At 39.1% G+C, this 20,786-nt stretch overlaps 3 protein-coding genes across 5 annotated transcripts in view; 1 reads left to right on the top strand and 2 right to left on the bottom strand.

Annotated features, from left to right (window-relative positions):
• LOC131693497 (ras-related protein Rab6) overlaps nt 1–20,786 on the top strand; it is a 78,514-nt gene that overhangs the window by 19,840 nt on the left and 37,888 nt on the right. The window lies entirely within an intron of this gene.
• Nucleotides 615–1,974, bottom strand: LOC131693496 (trypsin 5G1-like). Of its 2 annotated transcripts, none has more exons than XM_058981354.1 (2): nt 1,169–1,974; nt 615–1,093 (listed from the first exon to the last, which is right to left on the bottom strand). In XM_058981354.1, exon 1 carries the CDS (start codon nt 1,966–1,968, stop codon nt 1,189–1,191), a length of 780 nt encoding a protein of 259 aa, XP_058837337.1. In that variant the 5' UTR covers nt 1,969–1,974; the 3' UTR covers nt 615–1,093; nt 1,169–1,188. The 2 variants fall into 2 exon arrangements, with proteins under 2 accessions (XP_058837337.1, XP_058837336.1); XM_058981353.1 differs by having other exon boundaries at nt 621–1,097.
• On the bottom strand, nt 8,313–9,200 carry LOC131693494 (trypsin-7-like). The gene has a single exon (XM_058981352.1). It carries the CDS (start codon nt 9,191–9,193, stop codon nt 8,408–8,410), a length of 786 nt encoding a protein of 261 aa, XP_058837335.1. The 5' UTR covers nt 9,194–9,200; the 3' UTR covers nt 8,313–8,407.

The following is a 20,786-nucleotide window of genomic DNA, read 5'->3' on the forward strand; positions in this document are numbered from 1 at the left end:
CCTCCGTGCTTTACCATATTTTGCGTGTGTCGCAGATCAAACTTTTTGCACTTTGTACGTCTAACGTTTCGTTGTGCATCGGAGGAAAACAGGTTTATCTTTGTTTCGTCCCTCCGAAGGATATGTCGCCAATTTTAGATTCCTTCTGAACCAGGCTCATTAACGGTGTTGAAAAGTAAATTGCATATTCCTGCGAAGTCTTTTGCTTCGCAATAGTGGAACCTTTTTAGCAATTCTTTCTGGAAGATTGGAGTTTTACAGCCTACGGCGAACTGTTCTTGGACTTTCACATTTCCAATTTGTGCTGTAATAGTCCTGGATGACGCGAATGGATCAGATTTCGCTAATAATGCAATACAATGGTCAGCTGCTGTAGATGTTTTCTTAGGTTTTTTTGCGTGTTTCTTTTTTCAAAGGTTTTAAGGCATTTGTAAAGAAGTTTTCGGGATACCAAAGTGTATTCGCGATTTATTTGTACGTCTTATCTTCTTTACCAAAATTTTTAGCAAAACTCGTTTCACTTGAGTACAGTGAGATGCTCGACCCATTCTATAACAAATTTTTGACTTATTCAACATTTAAATACATTTATTAGCACGCAGAATTCAAACTATACCAAATTAAACATATAATGGTATTGAGTAAAATAAATATAATAGGTGTGTGAAATAAATATATTTCACACACCTATTATATTGACCACACAAAAAAGCCTGCGGCAGTCTTGTTTTGCATCTTGACAAAGATTGCAAATATAATCAGCGCCAACAACCCACTAGTAACTTGACAGATACCAAGGCTTGTGTGTGCGGTAGGTGTGATTGAGACTGCTGTAACTTGGTATGTGTAATTGAGAGAAAAACAAAATAATCTATAACACACCTATTTTATTGGCCAGCAGTGTACACCTCAAAGCAGTTAATCGGCAGGACAAACGGACTCATGCAAATCTTGTGAAACGAACCGGCAGAATCTACGTAACCAACATAAACTTGGGTAATAACTTTTTTAATGCAGATGCGGTACTTGCTCCGGCGCTCAATTAAAAGGCAATTAACTCAAATCCCACAGTAGTCGTCTCTCTATCTGCTTGCTTCCTGTGGAAAATCATTCGCCTGCGTTTATTTCACTCCACTAAGTTTAATTGAATCATATCAACGTAATTTACCATTTTTGTCCTACTGCAGCTTACACGTTGCTAACCGCTGCAATCCATTCGCGAACGGCGGCCACTCGGGAATAGACTCCCGGAAGGCCGGGTTGAGCACACGACTCTCCCCAAGACACCAATCCAACCAGTTTGCGGCCATCTACCAACGGACCACCAGAGTCACGCTCACATGCACCTTTCCCACCCTGTGGATACCCAGCGCAAATCATCCGATCTGTAATGCTATGGAGATCTTTATAAAGATATCGGCATTTGTCAAGGCCTATGATTGGGACATATGTTGCATGCAGCTGTTCAGCACGGACCGAAGTTGCTCCCCAGCCGGACACTTGGACACACAGTCCATCATCGACCGGTTCGTCCTGCATTGGCAATTCCACAGGATACAGTTGTTCATCCAACGGGAGCTCCTGCTCCAATTCAAGCAAACTGAAGTCATAATCCGCTTCCGCCAGCCAATCGTACAGTGGATGTTGCACTGACCGCTTCACATATATTACACTTCCGCCTGACGAAATGTAACTGGAACCAAAGCGAACTAGCAATCCTATGGGATAGGAATGACTGTTGGCACAGTAGCCCGCAGTCAGAACCCAACTGCGGGAGATAATAACACCCCCGCAGAAGTGTGGATAGTTGTCGAACTGTAACGAAACTTGGAAAGGGATCTCGCTAATATCTACTTCATTGCCGCCAATAATTCGTCCTTCGCAGCCATTGGCTTGTTTCGGGTCGCCATTCACGATCATAATGGCTGTTGCCACCAGCAGCGATAGTAGATGGATAATCGTTTCCATCGTAACGTAAGAGATGATGAACTGAAATTCAAACTGATGCCGGTGCAATATTTATATGTGACTGTCGGCTAGAAAACTGGTATGGCCAGTGAAATATGTCACAGAAGTATCTCCATAAAATGAAACATAAAATGGTTGATGTGGTTTACCGAACAAAACTCGAATAGCAGAGTGCTTGGAACGATGGTAGTAAATAGCGAATGTCCCACCAACAATGGCTCAATTGGAATGCTAGGGGAACTTGGTGGAGGTCGTTCCTAGTGAGATTTATTCTTTATTTCAGTTATCTTTTGGATGAGGTAATAATGCTGTATTTATTTTTAGACGAATCTTCCTGTTCAATTTAGTTTAACTTCTAAATTGAACAGGAAGATTCGTCTAAAAAGTATCTTGAATTTAATTATTTGTTTATTTAGACTTGTGGATTATATTTTAGCAAATCAAAAAATGAATTTTCGTGTGCCATTCATACAAGGTTTTGAAAACGGAAAATATCAATTTTCAAAATCAGTTAGTATGGGATTAGAATGTCATAATTTATTTGCTAGCAAAAAATATAATAACTGAATATCTAAATTTCAACGGCTTCTGGAGTTGGCTAAATTTTTAGATTTGTTTCATCTCTTAAAATTTATTAATCATAGTCATTTGATCCCATTTTCTTCGTTTTCCTAAGTTTCATGTAACCTTTTTTTCAAATGTCTAAAAATTTAAAGTTAAAAAAGAGATCACGAAATTATTGAAATTGCTTGAATAATGTTTTTCACAGCCTTGAAACATTTGTGCTCGTTTTGTACGAGAACACAAATTTCGAGTAAAATTAGTTCAATGTGTTTTATTTTCATTGCGTAAGATTTAGTAGTAATTGTACAACCATTTCGAAAATAGAGTCGGAAGAATTTCAGCGGCGTAAACAAGTTTTGCAGACGTACCGGATCTCTCAACGAGCCATTAGCAAGATGCTGGGAATGGTCCAATCTACGGTAAGTCGTGTTTTGAAACGGTCCAACTAACGTTTGATCGTCAGTAAGAGAGCAAAAAAATGGTTAAAGTATAGTGTGAAGGACAAACGGGTATTCGAAACATTCAAAACGAATTCCAATAGTTTAGGAAGACGTGGCCAAAAAAACACATTTTTACAAAACTTTTGTGAAAGATGCACATAAACATGAAGGATTGCACACATACAAAGTCAAAACTGTGCCGAAACACGATGAATGGCAGCATAAAGTGCACTGCAGTGGGAAAAATCACGTGCGTGAAAGCACCACACTCCGCAGTTGACGAAATCGCATTGTTTAGCTATGGATGACGAGACTTATATGAAAGCAGATACCCCGTAGCTTCCTAAACTTCTTCTTCTACCACTGCTTGTCATAAGGCGTCCCTGAGTTTAAAAGCAGAAGCTGTCTAAGTTTGTCAAAAATGCATGATGGCGATTTGATCGTGTGGAAAGCGGAGCATCCCGTCCGTAATAACCGGAACGGTCAATGGGCATATATACTTCAAGAGCTTCGTTTCAGTGTCGGGTTGCCGTAATGAAAAGCTAAGCACCAAGGAGTTACTCCCCGGCAAATTATTGGAAACCCAGAAGACGCTTTTCTGCCCTTGGTTTGAAGTACTGGCATTCACAGCTCAGAGAGCACGAAACAGAGAGGCCAAATGTGACCTACGAGAAGTACACCGCACTCCGCAGGCGGTCTGCGATTCCTCGCAGCGAGTGAGTGGATACGGCGATAATTCGCCATCGTCCTACATTGAGCAAATTCTCATGGGTTCAGACACCATACAACCCCTTAAAAAGACCATTATCATGGTTCGTGCTGTGCCGTGCCGCATCCATCAAAACACCGTGAAATTGTCTCAATAACCCAAAAATGTACTAAAATATGGTTTCTATATAAGATCTACCGGACCATGAAGATGGTGTTTTTATGGGTTGATCCCATTCAAAATACTATCAAAACACCATGCAGTGGGGGTGAAATTGGACCATGACCATGGGGGTTTTATGGGCTTTTCAGTTACTCGGGTAGGGAGGTTCCAGCAAAGTAGGTTAGCTAAGCGCAAAGAGCCGTAACTTTAGCCACATTACCCATCTTCAACAGCATCCAGCAACTGCAGTAGTTGACAGGAGAGAAGAGGGGCAATAGAGAATAAAAGAGAGCTAGAGATAGTAGACAATGTTTATTTCTTTCCCTTTTGTTTGTGTATAAAACTCAAAAAGTCTTGGTAGAAGTACCTAGGCCACCCTGTCATCTAGGGTCAGTCAGCCTGATGTATATCGAACCCAAGTAGTGGGTTAACCCCTACTTATAAGATTTCTTATCTTTCTGCCCTCATCTGGTGGCACGCAACCCCACGGGAATCTGTTTCAAAATACTCGTGTCCGCGATCAAATCATCAGACGTTTCCATAATACAAATTTTAAGCATTTTGACACTTATATTGGTAGTATTCTATTAAAATTCACGAATAGTATCCCAGTACTGGTATATGCCTCTGCGAAATCTGGTTTATGGGTTGCAGACGCTAGTTCACTTCAACAGAATCAGGTAAGTGAATGATTATGGTGGAAAAGTATTCCTAACAACTATTATCCTTTTAAGTTGATGAACGTTTATTTTTTTTAATCTCCACAAACAACATAGAAATATAGGTGATGCTCCTCTCACCGAAAATGTAATTTAATGTAGAATTCATTTAAGATTTCAATATAGGGGTCCCTTTTCAAAGTATCGGCTGTGTCAGCCGTGTCAGATTTTGAACGTTAATAACTTCCATTATATTTAACAGAATGATTTTATACTTGGGCCATTTTGACGAAAATATGTTCAGAAATGTGGTATTAAAATTTGGAGTATGCATTAATAACATGCATTAATAACGAAAACATGAGTTTTAAACAATCTTTCGAAAACTACTCGAAAATGGTGAAAACTTTCAGCGCATCTCGGTCAGAGCCGTTAGTATGGCGCACCAACTGAATACTTAAATGATGAAAAGTTTTGAATATAGGTCCGCTACAGATTTGCATCTATTATCATTCGTATTAGGCTGCTCGGTGCTGTACATTACCGAGAAAGAAATATTTGGGAGCTGTATATGGCTGATGGATGTATCGTTACGTGCCACTTGCAGATGCTGTCATTTTCATTTCCGACGGGTGGAAGAGATAGCATACACACGAAAAAACCGATTTAAAACCAACTGATCGACGCTTGGTTGCCGCTAATTTCATGCACCGAGCAAATCTTGAACATTTTTTGTTCGAAGCTCCTCTTTCTCTGATGGAAGTGAACTAATTTCATTCGATGGCCGGATCGTTATTTCAGTCGGTTTTATCAAGTCTTGTCAGATATCCGAAGACTATATGTCAACTCCAGGAGAGAAGGTGATTATTGGGATTCATCTTCGTGGATTAATTTGGGCAGCTCCAGGACCAATTGGAACAAAAATCTCCCACCGGGAAAATATTTTCTTTGGCAAACAAATTTGCCCTTATTAGAGCTATCAAACCACTGAAAAGAACTAAATTTCCAAATATTTTCCTTCGCCAACTATGAGAGAAAAAACGCATACATGGAAGTATCCGATTATAAAACATTCGACTGAAGCTCATTCCTGATTGGTTCCCTCTAATTTGATGTATCGAACCGCTAATCTTCAGGAAGTATTGATTGGAATGGTCGGTTTCTATTAGTTAACATTGTTGAATGGACTACATTTCAGCATCGGGAGAGAAGGGGGATTCTTAAGATTCAGTCCTTATCAGCGCTATCAAACAGTAAACCAAGAGTTAAATATGAACATCGTTTCCTTCGCCAACTATTATTTTTATTTCCGACGGGTCGAAATTAGCATACACACACGCAAAACTCTGATTTTTAATCATCTGACTGAAGCCATTTCTTATTGGTTCCCGCCAATTACATGCACTAATCTTGATCACTTTTTTTCGCAACTACTCTTTCTTGATGCAAGTGAACTGATTTCATTCGATGGCCAGCCCCTTTGGCTTCGAACGTAAACTGAACCGAGTACAAAACCGAGGGTCGTATGCGAGTGCGGCATCATTCGTGTGTTACACCTTTACTGGTAACATGCGCTCGTCTGGTCGCGGTATAGGAGGAAAAATTAAGGAAAAGCCAAAATCCCGCTTGGTTCGTGCCTAGGGTTGTGGTACCGGTAATACCAAAATCCCGGCAAAACCGACCCATTTTTGGTACCGCAATACCGGTACTGAACAAAAGTCAGTACCGGTATTTTCGGTACTATATAATTTTTTATGACAAATATGTTAACTCTGCAGGGGGATCTGTTTCAAAATATCGGTCTGCAAGATAACATTTAATTATATTAATTTGCCTTCTAGATAAATCGTTGAGATAACACCTTTGTGTTGGAATGAAGTTGGGCCATCATCATAATAATTCTAGAAGTTAAAGTTTTATTAGCGACATTCTGATTGGTTTACGTTATTCACTGGGTGGCGCGTAATAGGACTATTGTCTAAGTCATGTCTGTATTTGGTTTGCTCTTAAACCTTTATCTATAAAAGAACAAACAGCGATTTAGTAGCTAACAGTTTTAGACTTGGTGAACTGCTTCAAATGGGGCGATTTGTAATTATTGGTGATCGGAAAATTCAGCAAAACTCCATAGTTTTCAGGAAAGCAAAGAACCTTGATATGCATTAGAGAATAGTAGGCAAACGACAAAAAGGTCGGAACCAATTTACAGAAAAGTAAGAGAGGAAATGCGATTAACCTGCTCGAATTTACTGCCATTCTCGCTTTGGTTTACTGTTGTTAATAGGGTTTCATGCATTTACCATCTGTTCAAATCGACGAAAGTCGCACCACTTAGCAGTACTACCGGTACTGAGGGCTTCAGTATCGTAGTACCGGTTCTCGCCATAATGGGTCGGTACTGCGAACCCTATTCGTTCCGGTCTCATGTTTCCTGTGCATCGTTTGCTGAGAAAGGGTCACTACGCCGAACGTGGCGGTGCCGGAGCACTCGTCTACCTGGCTGCAATGGAATCTTGCCATCGTATTGGAGCATAAATAATTAAATAGTTTTCACTACCGGCCATTGCGCGAATAATTCTTAGTTACTTCTACTGATGCTGGTAGCTAATACGACAGTTAAATTAATGGTTAGGAAAATCGATTCACGGGAATACGCACTACTATCACTCTCTTGTTCGTTTTCTTGCTATGTGCCTTATCATTCCTTTTTGCTGCTAATACTAGGATAACCCCGACAAATATGCGTCTTTCCCCCACCTTCCATTGAGTGGCCAGTGTTGCCACATGCATTTTCAGCTTTGCATCAATTACATTCCAACAATCTTTTTAAAGATTGTTGCAGATTGGAACAGAAGGAAAATAGTTGGTGAAGGAAAAAGATTTTTAAATTTTCATTTTTTAACAATATTCATTCTAACGAATTATTTAATTTCTAATTTAAACGGGATATTAGATTTGATCTAACGCTCTGAAGTGTAGTCACGACACTCCGATTGTATCCTAGACAGTATCCACCCATATTTTTAATCAAAGAATCAGAATTTTCCGAAAATTTGTTCCTTTTCATTTCTTTCTGCTACTAAATTCGCGCAAATGAAAACCGCATAAATTTCAAAATCCGCGTAAACGAAAACCGCCTAAATTTCAAAATCTGCGTAAATGAAGACCGCGTAAATTTAAGAATCCGCCTTGATGGAAACCTCGTTAATGGATATCGCGTGAAGTGAAAAACTGCGTAAATGGAAAGTGCGTAAATTCAAAAATCCGCGTAAATGAAAACCGCGTAAATTCAAAAATTCGCGTAAAAAACAACACATTTGAAGTACCGGCTCCTTTATGTATTCTACATCTCTCCGGTTGCGTCGCAGACATTAATACCTACTCATCTTTTTTCTTGTTAACGGAAATCAAAAAGCGCGCTTCAATAATAATAAAAAACAGAAAATATATAATAATAGACTTATTCTGTAATCTACGTTGTGAGCCCCAGTGAGCATAAAGATCCCAAGTAACAATTGAAGTTTTATAGCATGCTACAAGTGCAATCTAAATTTTGTGAGTGGCTATAAAACTACCATAAAACCTCGATTGTTACTTGGGATATAAGGTCATAAGCTAAACACGAGCTTATTACTCTTCGTGTGGAGTGTGAGTGTTGTTTTTCGGAATAGTAACATTAGTGAAAAATGCAATCCTTGGTAGCATTGATGACCCAAAATCCGTCAAAGTGAGCTTCTTATAAATATGCGATTACATGAAAGTACGTGTGCTGTGGTCAAATGATAGTAATAATTCACAGAAATGCTTTCTTTTAAATTTATTATATATCAGCAAGATTAATCTTACAGTTTTTTCTATCCTGGGTATACAGTAGATAATCCTATCGACCAATATCAATGCACGTATCATACTTTGCTAACCTGCGTAATCCAGTTGCGAATGGCTGCCACTCGAGTGTATACTCCCGGGTATCCTGGCGCGGCATACGGCACTCCCCAGGACACCAAACCAATCAGCTTTCGACCATCTACCATTGGACCTCCAGAATCACCGTAGCAGGCGTTCTTTCCACCTTCCGGATACCCTGCGCAAATCATCCGCCTTGTTACGTGATTCATGTCCTTGTACACCTCCCTACATTCCTCGAAATTCACGATCGGAACATGTACGGCATGCAACCGATCAACTCGGGCATGCGTAACTCCCCAACCGGACACTAGCACACAGTGCCCATCTTCGATAGGTTCATCTTGCTCCGGCAGATCGACAGCATAGAATTGGTCATCTAATGGAAGGTCTCTGCCCAGTTCTAGCAGGGTTACATCGTAATCTAGAGTATTATCGTTGTATTTTGGATGTTGCACCGCACGCTTCAGAGTCACCACTAGGCCACCTCTGTCGGAAAAAGTGGAACCAAACCGCACGAAAACTCCCAGGGCTGTGAAATCACCGCCAACACAGTGACCCGCCGTGAGAACCCATCTGCGGGATATGACCACACCTCCGCAAAAATGTCCGAGAAAGAAGAAATCCAGGGACACTTGGAAGGGAATGTCGGTAATGTCTACCTCGTAGCCACCGATGATTCGGTCATCGCATTTGTTGACTCGACCAATCGAGTCACTTTTCGCGGAGGTGAATGCCGTCATCAATATCAGTAGTAGTTGGTAGATGAATGAAGGCGCCATCATGGAAGAGATGGGCGGGTTGGACTGAAATTCTAGCTGTGGTTTAAAGAATATTTATACTCTCGGTCGGATGCAATAGCAGTTCCGTAAAATTGCAAAAGTTATAAAATGAATTCCAGCACAACAGTGCTGCAACTGGAATGTTCAAGACCACATTTGAGGTTGATACTCTGGCGGGATTGTATATTCAGAGCTATTTTAACTTTCAACCATTTCCTCAAGCATGGCATTACTCATCTGGAATCCAATGTGCTCAAATGGAGTAAGAGAAACTTATTTAACATCTTTTAATATTCACATTCTCAATCTTTTTGGTAGGCTCTATTCGTTTTCATGAAACCATTAAATTCCACCAGACAGACTTCATTAATCAAGTCAGAGCGATGAACATCGATGAGGGATTGACGCGAGTTGAACCACTTATATTGTTGCTGATGACAAATCTAATTAAAATCTGGTAACATCTGCCGTAAAGTTGTTTCTGACCATTATATATGATGTCATCCAATAACAATAACCGGGAACATTAACCTCCCTATGAAATTAACTATATACATTTTCTCACTCTAGAGTGACGTAATTGAAAGAGTGCGTATTTCTGCCAATTCAGCCCAGTGTCAACTTAATGCATGATTGCGTTAGGGACCATCCATAAATGACGTAGTATTGTATGGGGGAGGGGGAATTTTTGTATTTTGTGATGATGGACGACGACAGCGGGGTAGAGGGTCATGTCATGCTACGTAGCTTTTTTAAAGGGGAATAGGGTTGACCTGATGTCACGACAACCTTACCTGGGCTGGCATTACGTACGGTGATTATCACCTAGTGACTGTCACTTCTCATTTTTCGGAATTATGAGAGGTGATAATCACCCCTGTCTGTCACTTTTTGGGAGGGCTAACATCACCAACATGATGTAGGCATTCCGTATGGTGACAATCACTCAGAAGTGATCACTTTTAATCAAAATAGCAGTGACAACAAGAAAGCAATCACTTCTCAGTTGGTTTAAAAAGTTTTCTCATTTAATTTCTAATATTCTTTAACTAAAACGCTAATAGTGGAGTAACAAGATGGAAAGCTTTGAATTGTCTTTTATGCATGTGGTTGTTTGGTCGTATTTGAAGAACAAACCCCATTAGCAAACAAAAATAAAGTTGAGTCGTCCAAAATTGGTTAACCAAAATGGTGAGTTTATTTATCAAGCATAATTAAAAAACAATATGTAAAATATATACTATTAGTTGTGATAACTATCGCAAGTATATTATTTAATTTTTATTTTTTCTGTGTTCAAAAATTTTATTGATAGTGGCAATGCAAAGTGGACCGTACTCAGTGAAAGAGTTAACATTCGCCAATGACTTATCGAAGCTTGTGTGCTTGAAGCAACCGTTACTGGTATTCCGGGTCTAGCTTCCTACGGCTTCAATAGCGAGATTATTCAATGGAGTCCGTTCTTGACCATCAATCCGCAGATCCGACCTTTACTACCGCATCACACACAGCAAAACGAGAGAAAAAGGATGTGCAGCTGTTAGAGAAACAAGTCAAAATAAGCAAACAATTTTTGGACACCTACAGCGACGCCTTACAAAACATAAAAAGTTCTCTAGCGGACGTGTCTATGCATTTGCGATTACTAAAACACGATTTTCGAAAACTGATAGACCTAAAACAAAAAGAGTACGAGGATAAAAAAGATTATAGAAAAAAGAAATTGGAAATCATAGAAGATAGCGACCTTCAGAAAGGCGTATTGAAACAAAAGAAATTAGAGCTCAAAAAATTGAACATTAAAGTATTACAAACTACAAACAAATTAAAAAAATTTAAACTAAGCAGAGAAGATGACTAAATACGTGGAGTATGTACTTGTGTATTTGTGTGTGTCTGTGAGATGAATGTGTTTCTATCTGTGTGATGTATGTTTCTGTGCGTGTTGGTATGTGAAATAAGTATAGGTCGGTGAAAAACTAAGCAATTTCATAAACATAGGTTATAGGTCAGTAAGATGCTTGAGCGTTCAACGCATAGAAAAAAATACGTTGGAAAATTTGTAAAGAAAGAGAAAACCAAATATATTATACTTCACCATATATTATAGCTTTACACTTTATTTTAAACTTGGTTTAGGTGGTTTCACATAGTAATAACTGAAAAATGGTATGCCGTGTATTGTGTCGATTGCATACTGCAACTTGTTTTTTACTCAGTTAACTTAATCTACTTATACTAACTAATACATGTAAATCTTAAAGCTAATTTTCCTATCTGATAGCTAACTTAGTTCTAGCGGGCATGGCTTAGAAAGCTCGCCATGATTACCCTCTACGTCTAAAGTTACTACTATGGCTATCTCGCTAGTATGTGTATTTGTTTTGGAAAAATGGAGGGGGGTAAGTCGGTTTGTCTGTTCTCTTGCGTCACGTTCTCGTGCGCGGGTTATTTTCTCTCGGTTGTCTTTTGAGCGTGAGTTCCTTGAGGTAGTGAGTTATCGTATGTATGTCAAAGTCACTTGGCCACTGGTAGGTTTGCAATCCGATACTTTGTTTTCTTGTTTATTTATTTCGTCCGTCGTATTTTTAGGTGCCGAGTGTCAGAAAAATGTGTGCACCTAGAATGTATGTCAAGAAAGGGTACTTAGCTTGGTTTTCCATAAGCTGTAATAAACATAGGTTGATGTTTGGGATTGTACTTGTTGTTGTTTATGAGGTGTTTTTGTGTCGTTGCTATTTATCCGTTGAGCATGGAAAGCATGGCTTAAGGGTTTGATTTATGTTATCGTTGTCATGAATTCTTGAGTGGTATGGTTTCGTCATGTTCGATGTGAGATTTTCGGGTCGTGGGAAACTATCGGTTTGAAATGGGATGTAGCGTCGTCATTTGTTCAATTCGTATTATGTTTGTGGTACGGTTGGTATTGGTATAGTACAGGTATAGTACACAAACTAATTCAGAACATATTGGCTCAAATGACACGTTCCCCGTATGTGGTCGGGTATTTGTGCACTGTCGTGTCTTCTCATTATTTTCTGAGCGGAAAGGATGAGGGAAGAAGTAGAATTGGAAGGGTGGGAAAAACAACAGCACAAAAATAAACAATGGATAGATTAAACTCACGAGTAGACCAAGTCACCTGCGAGTAAGCCTAAAGCTCTTTACCAAATTAGATAAGAAAGGTTACTATGTCTATGAGTTTCAGTTGTCTAAACACGGTGTCGTATATGTAAGGACGGCCGAAAACTCGAAATCGCAATTGGGTCATTAAGCCATATACTGTTTTTGATTTTTTTTTCTAATGCACCTGACGTTAAAGATACGTATTTGATAATTTTTTTCACTGCTTTGTACGTAAAACAACAAATAAAAATTATTTTATAAAAAAGAATTATTGTGACCACACTTCCCATTGAACTACCTTGATCTCTACCCCTTTTCTGGGATAACTGTCACAAATGCTAAGCCATGTGGCTAAATTCACTGTCTAGGAAGACAGATAGCACCAAACGAGGACCTGTTTACATTTTCGTAGAAAATCAATTAAAAATTCTACTGATGTTTTAAGGGTTGAACTTATATATTGAAATCCTTAGAAAATTGAGCTCTATCGGGTTATGTGATTAAAAAAAAGAATTTTATTCTTCATTTAATGACCCAATTGCGCTACTGCTGGGCAGTGGCATATCAAATCATATGAGGTTCCGTCGGATTCACAAAGACAATGACTGAGTACGCAGAATAGTTGCCATGTGATAATTGAGTTTGCAGTGGCCGGTTAAATCCCTGGTCACCATACCGCAGTGGAGCTTCGAATAATTTAGGAGATTTTTCGAGATCGCTCGGTACGGTTGTTCTAGAAACGCCTTTGTTTGGCGACACGTTTGAAGATTTCTCCAATAATTGCGATGCGCGATGAAATCCAGGGCCGTATTTTTTCTATTATCTAACATGTCAAAATTGGCAGGGCGGGCTCGGGACCAACAAAGTCGATACTGCAGCTGCCCTGGCCAATTCGTCAGCCCATTCATTTCAGTAATACCAGAATGTCAGTGCACCCAGACAAGGTAGATAGTGTTGACAATGCTTAGTTCTTCGCTATGGGTTCGGCACGCGATCACTACCTTGGACCGTGATGTATCTGAGCTAAAGGCCTTGATTGCAGCCTGACTATCGGAGCAAAACTACATGTGAGTATAATGTCGCTGGGATCCAGAATATCTTCGGCCCATGTAACCATTTGTGATCACAGTTGTGTATGACTGGTAGCAAGATCAACATGGTTACTATTCCAAAACCCAGCTACCTGCAGTCTGTGTGCACATGATTGTGCTTCTTATTTGAGGTGTATTTGTAATGCTTTGATATTTAGAAAGGCCTCAAGGGCAGCAATCGAAGTTGTGATGAAAACACCATTCAACACAATGAGCGCCATTCTTTGCAGATGGTTTAGCTTTGACAGGACCGTCATCACCACTCTCCTCTACCACCACACAAGGCATACGTATGACAGTATTGGACGTACAATTGTCTTGTAAATCCAATAGACTGATGGCTGATGGAATCCAATATAACTCCAACGTATTTGATTTGATTTGCACACAGTAGCCGTCGGCAACCAGATTCCATAACAAAGGTGACAGAAGGTCAAGATAATAGAAGAAAGTGGGTTCTTCCATATCACTAGAGTTCCCGGTCATGTCGCAGTGGAACGTGTGGTCTAGTGGATATGAGCTTTATTTTTTGATTGGTCCAACGGGATGTATGGACCTAAGTTGCTAGAATGAAGAGTAAAGATTTCCGGACGTGACCGATTCATGATCTCGCGCGTTTGCAGGTTCGCGTTTGAGACCGCGTTTGTAATTTCGTATGTACTAAAACGTTCAAATAATTACCGGAGTGTTATCAAGTATGCGCGATCGCGGGCATAGGTGTGCGTGGGTAATCGCGAAGGGCTTAAGCATTCGTATGTCGACGTGTTTGTCGCATGTGCTCGCGTCTATGTGACTTCGGTTGCATCAATTCGATTTTGAAACTCAGCGGCCATTTACATATTCGCGGACCGTCATTCATTTAGTTTTCGGTGTACGGATCACATTCTGACAGGGAGTGAGTTACCCCATATTACTAGTGTTTCCGATCATGTCGCCATGGAACGTTTTGTCTAGTCGATATGGGAGTTATTTTTCAATTTTATTTTTTTTTTTATTAATTAATATGGACCTAGACTGTTGTTACCGAGGCTAGAGACTTCCGGACGATCCCGACTCATGATGGCGCGAGCGCGGGAGTTTGTAGGTTGACGCTTGAGATCGCGTTGGTAAGTTTATGAGTGTTGAGACGTTCACCTTATCACCGAGGTGTAATCATGTTTGCGAGTTCGTGGGCGTAAGTTGCTTGGAAAATCGCGAGGGGCTCTAACGTTTGTACGCTGACATGATTTTGTAACTTATTTGCATGTGTTCCTGAATGGTCGCGCGAACCGTGAGTCTGATATCAAATTTTCGATGTGCGGTTAAAACTCTGGCAGAGATTCGCGGTCATGTCGCCATGAGACGTGTTGTCTAATAGGTATGAGCGTATTTTCTTAATTGGCATGGACCCAGGCTTGTAGGATCAAGGACAGACTTCCGGACGTGACCGATTCGTAATCGCGTACGCGAGGGCTTTTTGGTTTGAGAGTGTTAGTGTTAAGACGTTCACTATCACCATTTTTGCTGACCAGTTGAAGGCGGATGTAGAATGGCAGTATAGGACTCAAAAAGAAGAAATAAAAGACAATATATGAGAGACGTAATAGATTAGATAGGTACAAGATACAGCTGAAGTTATGATCATCACATGAAAGACATACATTAGTACTTCAAACACTACTAATACATGAATAGCCGACCACCACACATCCTTTCTCAATTATCTATTTGTTACTGGTTGATTGTTGGTTATGGGGGTAAATAGAGGAAAGGTATAGAACAGAAAAAGGCTCTTATCAGCCCTTCCGGCCTCCTCGATACACCACTATCGAGGCGTATTGTAATCAACATCTTGAAGCGGGTTTCTTATATAATTCAAATCCTTAGTAGTCATTATGATTGGTGGATTATTAACATGAGAACTAATTAACCTCTAGTAGTAGAAACTAAAAAGAGTGAAGGTCCTTATATTTAGATAACTCTATTGAATCTATTGTGGCTTGATGATGTTTACAATACCGTCAATCCCATCAACCTGCGAGAGGGACGAACAGTATTATAACCAATTTCCGATAAAAATCGTTGCAATCATCAATTGTAACGATTAGCTCCATATTCACATGACAAGTATGCTTAAAACTTCCTACTGCAAAAAACACTGAACTGCGAAAGCATATTATATATCAATAATACTTAATCGAATCATGTAAACAATAGGAATGAAAAGCAACCACTTGTGGCAGAATACTCAATATATTGAACTAGAAATGTAATGTAAACAAAACAATATAATCAAATGCAAAAATAAATATCTAAAAAGTCCACCACCCAGAGGCCCCGGGCCCTCCGCCACACTCGGATCGGGTGCTGGGGAGGTTTCTCGCAGCCCATCAAATCCAAATCACCGAGAAGAACCAACAATACCCACAACAATGCGGGCCCTCCGCCGATCTTGCCCAGGCAATCGGGGAGGTTTCCCGCGGCACAACGGCAACTAGCATATCCCACCGTGGGCCCTCTGCCAACCCCCCCCCCCCCTCTCCCACCCCCGCTGGGCGCTAGAGAGGATTCCCGCGGCCCTGATGAACGAAGCAACATCAACACCACCACCAACGAAACAAGCAAAGCAAAATCGGAGAAAAAACACAATGAAATGTAACCATTACCTGTAACCATTACTTTGTAAATATTTTCTTTTCTTTTACGGGCGAATGACCTAATGGTTAAAACCCAGATAAACAAATACAAATACAAAATATCTAAAAAGAGATGCTCTCAATAAATTTAAACTTCGAAATAATAATTATCACTATTTGTGGAAATTTTCTTTCAGCTGTGATTAAAATTTCTCCGATGTTAACGATTTGTACTGCAAAGCACCGGCAATCATAATAAATCGACGAGAATCCAATAAAAGTGGCATAGAAAAACTAGTTACTTTGTAACGTGAAATCAAAAAACCTCATCATTTTTTATTGCTTGATATTAAATTTATAAACCATCATTAATCCTGTCAAGATTCGTGGTAACTGTAGATGCTTTGTTGCTGAACCTTCTAATTCTTTTATCCCATCCGTTTCAACGGATATTCTTTCGTTTCATGGCTCCTTATAATGGCAACAAATTAGGCTTCATCTTGCATACCACCGACAAAAATATTTGCCAAGAAAAACTTTTCTGCAGATAACCGAAACTTTTTGTTCTTTTTTTACTACCCACGAATTATTCACAATTACTGCATCCTACTGCCCGGTGTTGATATTCTTCTGCAGTATTTTTTCTATATCGGTTTACTGTTTTTGAATGCTGCTGATCATCTCTAGGATCCGGCTGGTTTGTTCCCTTCTTCAGGCTGTCTTATTCAGTTCTTCAATTTTTACCATCACAATTTTGCAGACTTAACGGCTATCCGGACCGGAGTGGTAAAAGTTTCGTGATATTTCAATTACTACTGATGGAAGCTTTACCTGACTATCCACTTCATCAATTCCACCGGATTCAAATTATTGGCAGCAGCAACAGAGAGCACTAGAATGTCATACGGCTCTACAGAATAGGCGGTCCCCCGCATGTATCTAAAAAAGATTAATACAAATCGTAAAACCGGAGAAATTGGTTGCACAAGAGAGAATATACCTTTCTACCGCCTTTACAATTACAAATATCTTGGTGTTCAAGTTTTGTTCCCGTGGCCAATTCGTACACTTCTCCTTATATTTAGATTGTTTACAATGGAACCAAACAAATCGAATGACGTTTCAATTAATAACAGAAGTGAGGAATATTAAGTGAGCGAAGTTGGCCTAGTCACTTTTAATGGTGACACTGAAAGCGATCACCTTACATAATTGCAAATTTTTTGGTGATCACCTAGCAGTCACCGGTTGGTGATAGTCACTTATCACCAAACATAATTCCAGCCCTGTTTCATTTGACTAACATCGTTTTTTTTATTTTTTTAATATTTTTACAAGGGGTCAAGGGGGAGGGGGCAAGGGTTACCGTCAAGCTACGTAATTACCAGGGGGTATTTAGAGTTTTGTGTCTAAATTCTACGATGGGCGAGGGGGTGTTAAAAATCACTCAAAAATGCTACGTCATTTATGGATGATCCCTTACTTATTCTAGATACTGAATATGGGCTTGAGTTATAGGTGGAAAATTTCAATGTGTAAACACTATAAATCAGAAAATGTATCAAAATTCATAAAATTTCCTTCCTTTGGACAGGGAATGTATCACATCGTTTCAAGCAGCACTCTACCATGGCTCGTTCTTCGGCTAGACCCCATTCCACTGTCCACTCTGCAACAAAACGACAACAAAAGTAATTCTCACTACCGTGCGACACCGCATTCATGTTGTTGAATGGAATCGTTAGAAAATAATAATACGTACGGGAGTCGGAGACATCCTGTCGCCCCATGCAACCGGTTTCCCCAGCCACTGCCGCCTGCCTGCTGACGAGGTCTTTTTATTTACGTTACCTTTTGTGTCCTTTTACGAGTTGTGTTTGTGTCTTTCATTGCTCCGGACGTAAGCATGTGGTTGCAGCAGCGGCGCCTACCCTTGTAGCTGTATACGACTGCTGAGTGCACGGAAAATCTAGGAAAGGTGAAATAAGATAGCAACATTATTATGGTTAAAATTTAGTATTCTATTTATTCCGTGTAGAAATATGCGACATTTTGTAGATATGCCTCAAACCAAAATAATAACCCCTATATCTCCATTCACTACAATTATGCAACCATTATTTTTGCTGAAGAAAAATTGATGCATAAGGGCACAACTCCCAACTTAAAGAAGTTGGATTTGAATGTTTCATGTTCTACTCGTCAGTAACTGACACCAACTTGCTGCAAGTATCCAAGTATCCATATATCCAAACTCACACCGAATTGGCGCTGGTTAGACATTAAATTCAAAAAGTTCGTCGCTGTTGTGCTATCTTACGACAAGCGCCATTTAGCACATTTCGAGAAAAACGATTTTTAAAGTTTGAGATTGAATATCTTGAAACTTATAAATGGTATATACAATCCAAAGAAGACAATTGATGCTTCTATCTATTCTGCATTAATCTCTCAAATATTACGAAGATCGGTTCACTATGTTGCGAGTTTTTACTATGAATGTAAACAAAAGTCGCACTCACACGTGTCATAGGCGTGTATTGATGACGAAATTTGTATGAAGTGTCATAATCGTGCATGGAAAATTTTCCATAGAAAAAAATCATCAATTTTTAACTTTTATTCATATCTTTGCGTTCATATGGTCTATAAGCATTCGGTGAAATGCATTTTGAAGAAAATGAGTCAGGGAATCTAGATAAAATTGTTATTTTTGATTACAGTGTTGCCAAATATGCTTCATTTCCAGTTTAAAGCTAAAACTGTGTTTTTCTCACAGCTCGTGTAATTCTCTTTTGAAAATGTTTATGCCATTGTATTCCTCAGACATTTTCACACATAAAAACATCTAAAACTTCAATATAACTTGAGTAAATCCCTAGATACAGTGATTTGAAGCAAAAAACTCACAATTTCATATCATGTTTCTCGCTATATCTAAGTAACCAAGTAAAATTTCAAAATTCTGAAAACGCCACTTTGTAAAGATTTTTCAAACAAATAATGTGGCATATCTAACTCAGTTTACCCCAAAATGGTGTTTGTCATAAGATAGCACAACAGCGACGAGTTCACACAACATAATGCGAACGCCTAAAGCAACTTATGGGTACCGGGTAACCAAAAGACAAGCGTCTATTTCCGTATACTCGTCAGCAACCCAGAGCTTCAGTGCTTGGCTAACCGAGACCACTCGGTATTGGCCAGTTGCTTTTGGTGTTCACTTATGTTTTGTGAATTATTTGGATTTAATGTCTAACTGGCGCCAAATCTGTGTTAGCTTGGATATATTGTCTAGCTGGCAGTAATTTGGTGTCAGTTACTGACGCGTGGGGCACGAAGTATTCAAATCCGACTTCAATTAGTTTGAATGTAAATGTAAATGTAAAAATTGCTCACCTACTACACGCGGGATCGAGAACACTTGTCGACAGTACCGTTGTTTCGCATGGGCTATCGTCAGGAGCCCGGGGATTTTCAGGGCTCCGCACTTAGCATAGATTTTTTGAAAATCATACTACCTACCCGTACTGGTGGCGCTAGAAAAATTTCGGAAAATGTGCGTTCCTATCGGCTTAATTTCGAAAAAGTATGGTTGGGTAATGTCAGATATACAATCAGAGCGAAATAGAATAATCTTTAGGCTGTTAACCCAATAACAGCTTTTTATCGTGCTTCTGATGGATAGAACTCAGGTATTTTTTTCAGTATTCATGCATGTCTGTAATCGTCGGAATCTAATTATATATCCAGCAATGAAAAATGTTTAAACATATTCCTTAGATTCCCATATGCAAGCCTCAGATAAGGTCTTTGTGGTCAGGGAAGGAAGAGATTCCGCGACAGGATTCGGAGCTCCAAATACCGTTTACCATCGGTACGCAACGGAGCAAATTAATGCTTCAAAGTATGTCAAATATCCGGGTCCAAAATTTTAAAACGCGGCCCCTATGTGGAACACCTACTAGTTCTACTTTATATTTAAATATGTGGAAATAATTAAAATATGCCAAACACAAGCAGATCACTTTTACTGATGAGGGATTCCATGAGAAACCGGCCGACCGCGAAATATGACCATCGTCGATTCGAACGAAACTTTGCAAGTGTGTTCGCTGTATGAATCTCCATGATATTCTCTGGCAATTGGAATATTTTGATACAAGAGTAATTTTTCAAAAGGGCGTAAACGTTTCTACGTGTATGAATTTCAAAAATTTTTTGTTCGATTACTGTATTTTATACAGCAAAACTGTCTGAGAACAAGTTACAGGGAATGAATATTTCTGTCCGAAAAAAATATACACTGAAAAAAATGTTGTGTCATTTTTCAAAAAAACAAAAATTTATGATAAAAAATTAAATTGCGAAAAAAACCATTTTTTTTAAATTTTTTATATTTCGTTACCAAAAACCTAAAGAGAAAAGAAACATTTTGAATGTGATTGCATGATGGAGAAAAAATCGGTAAAAAAGTTTTTCTAACAATAACTTCGTACATGTTTTTAACTTTCATACTAATTGACATACAAAATTTACAATTTTAATTTTATTACAGAATATAATTCTAAGCACCATTTAAAATCAAAATGCATTTAACAAAAATCTTCCAAAATGCGATAGTTTTCGAGATATTTGAAATTTTGCTCCTTCAAAAACAATTAATTCGTGTAATAATTATGCTCTTTTTAAAAGTTATTCGCGTTACCTCATCATAAAATGTCAAAAATTTAATGTTTATCGTTTTAAAGACGTAAAAGCAAC

The sequence above is a fragment of the Topomyia yanbarensis genome, chromosome 3, assembly GCF_030247195.1.
Source record: "Topomyia yanbarensis strain Yona2022 chromosome 3, ASM3024719v1, whole genome shotgun sequence".
Classification (NCBI taxonomy): Eukaryota; Metazoa; Arthropoda; class Insecta; order Diptera; family Culicidae; genus Topomyia; species Topomyia yanbarensis.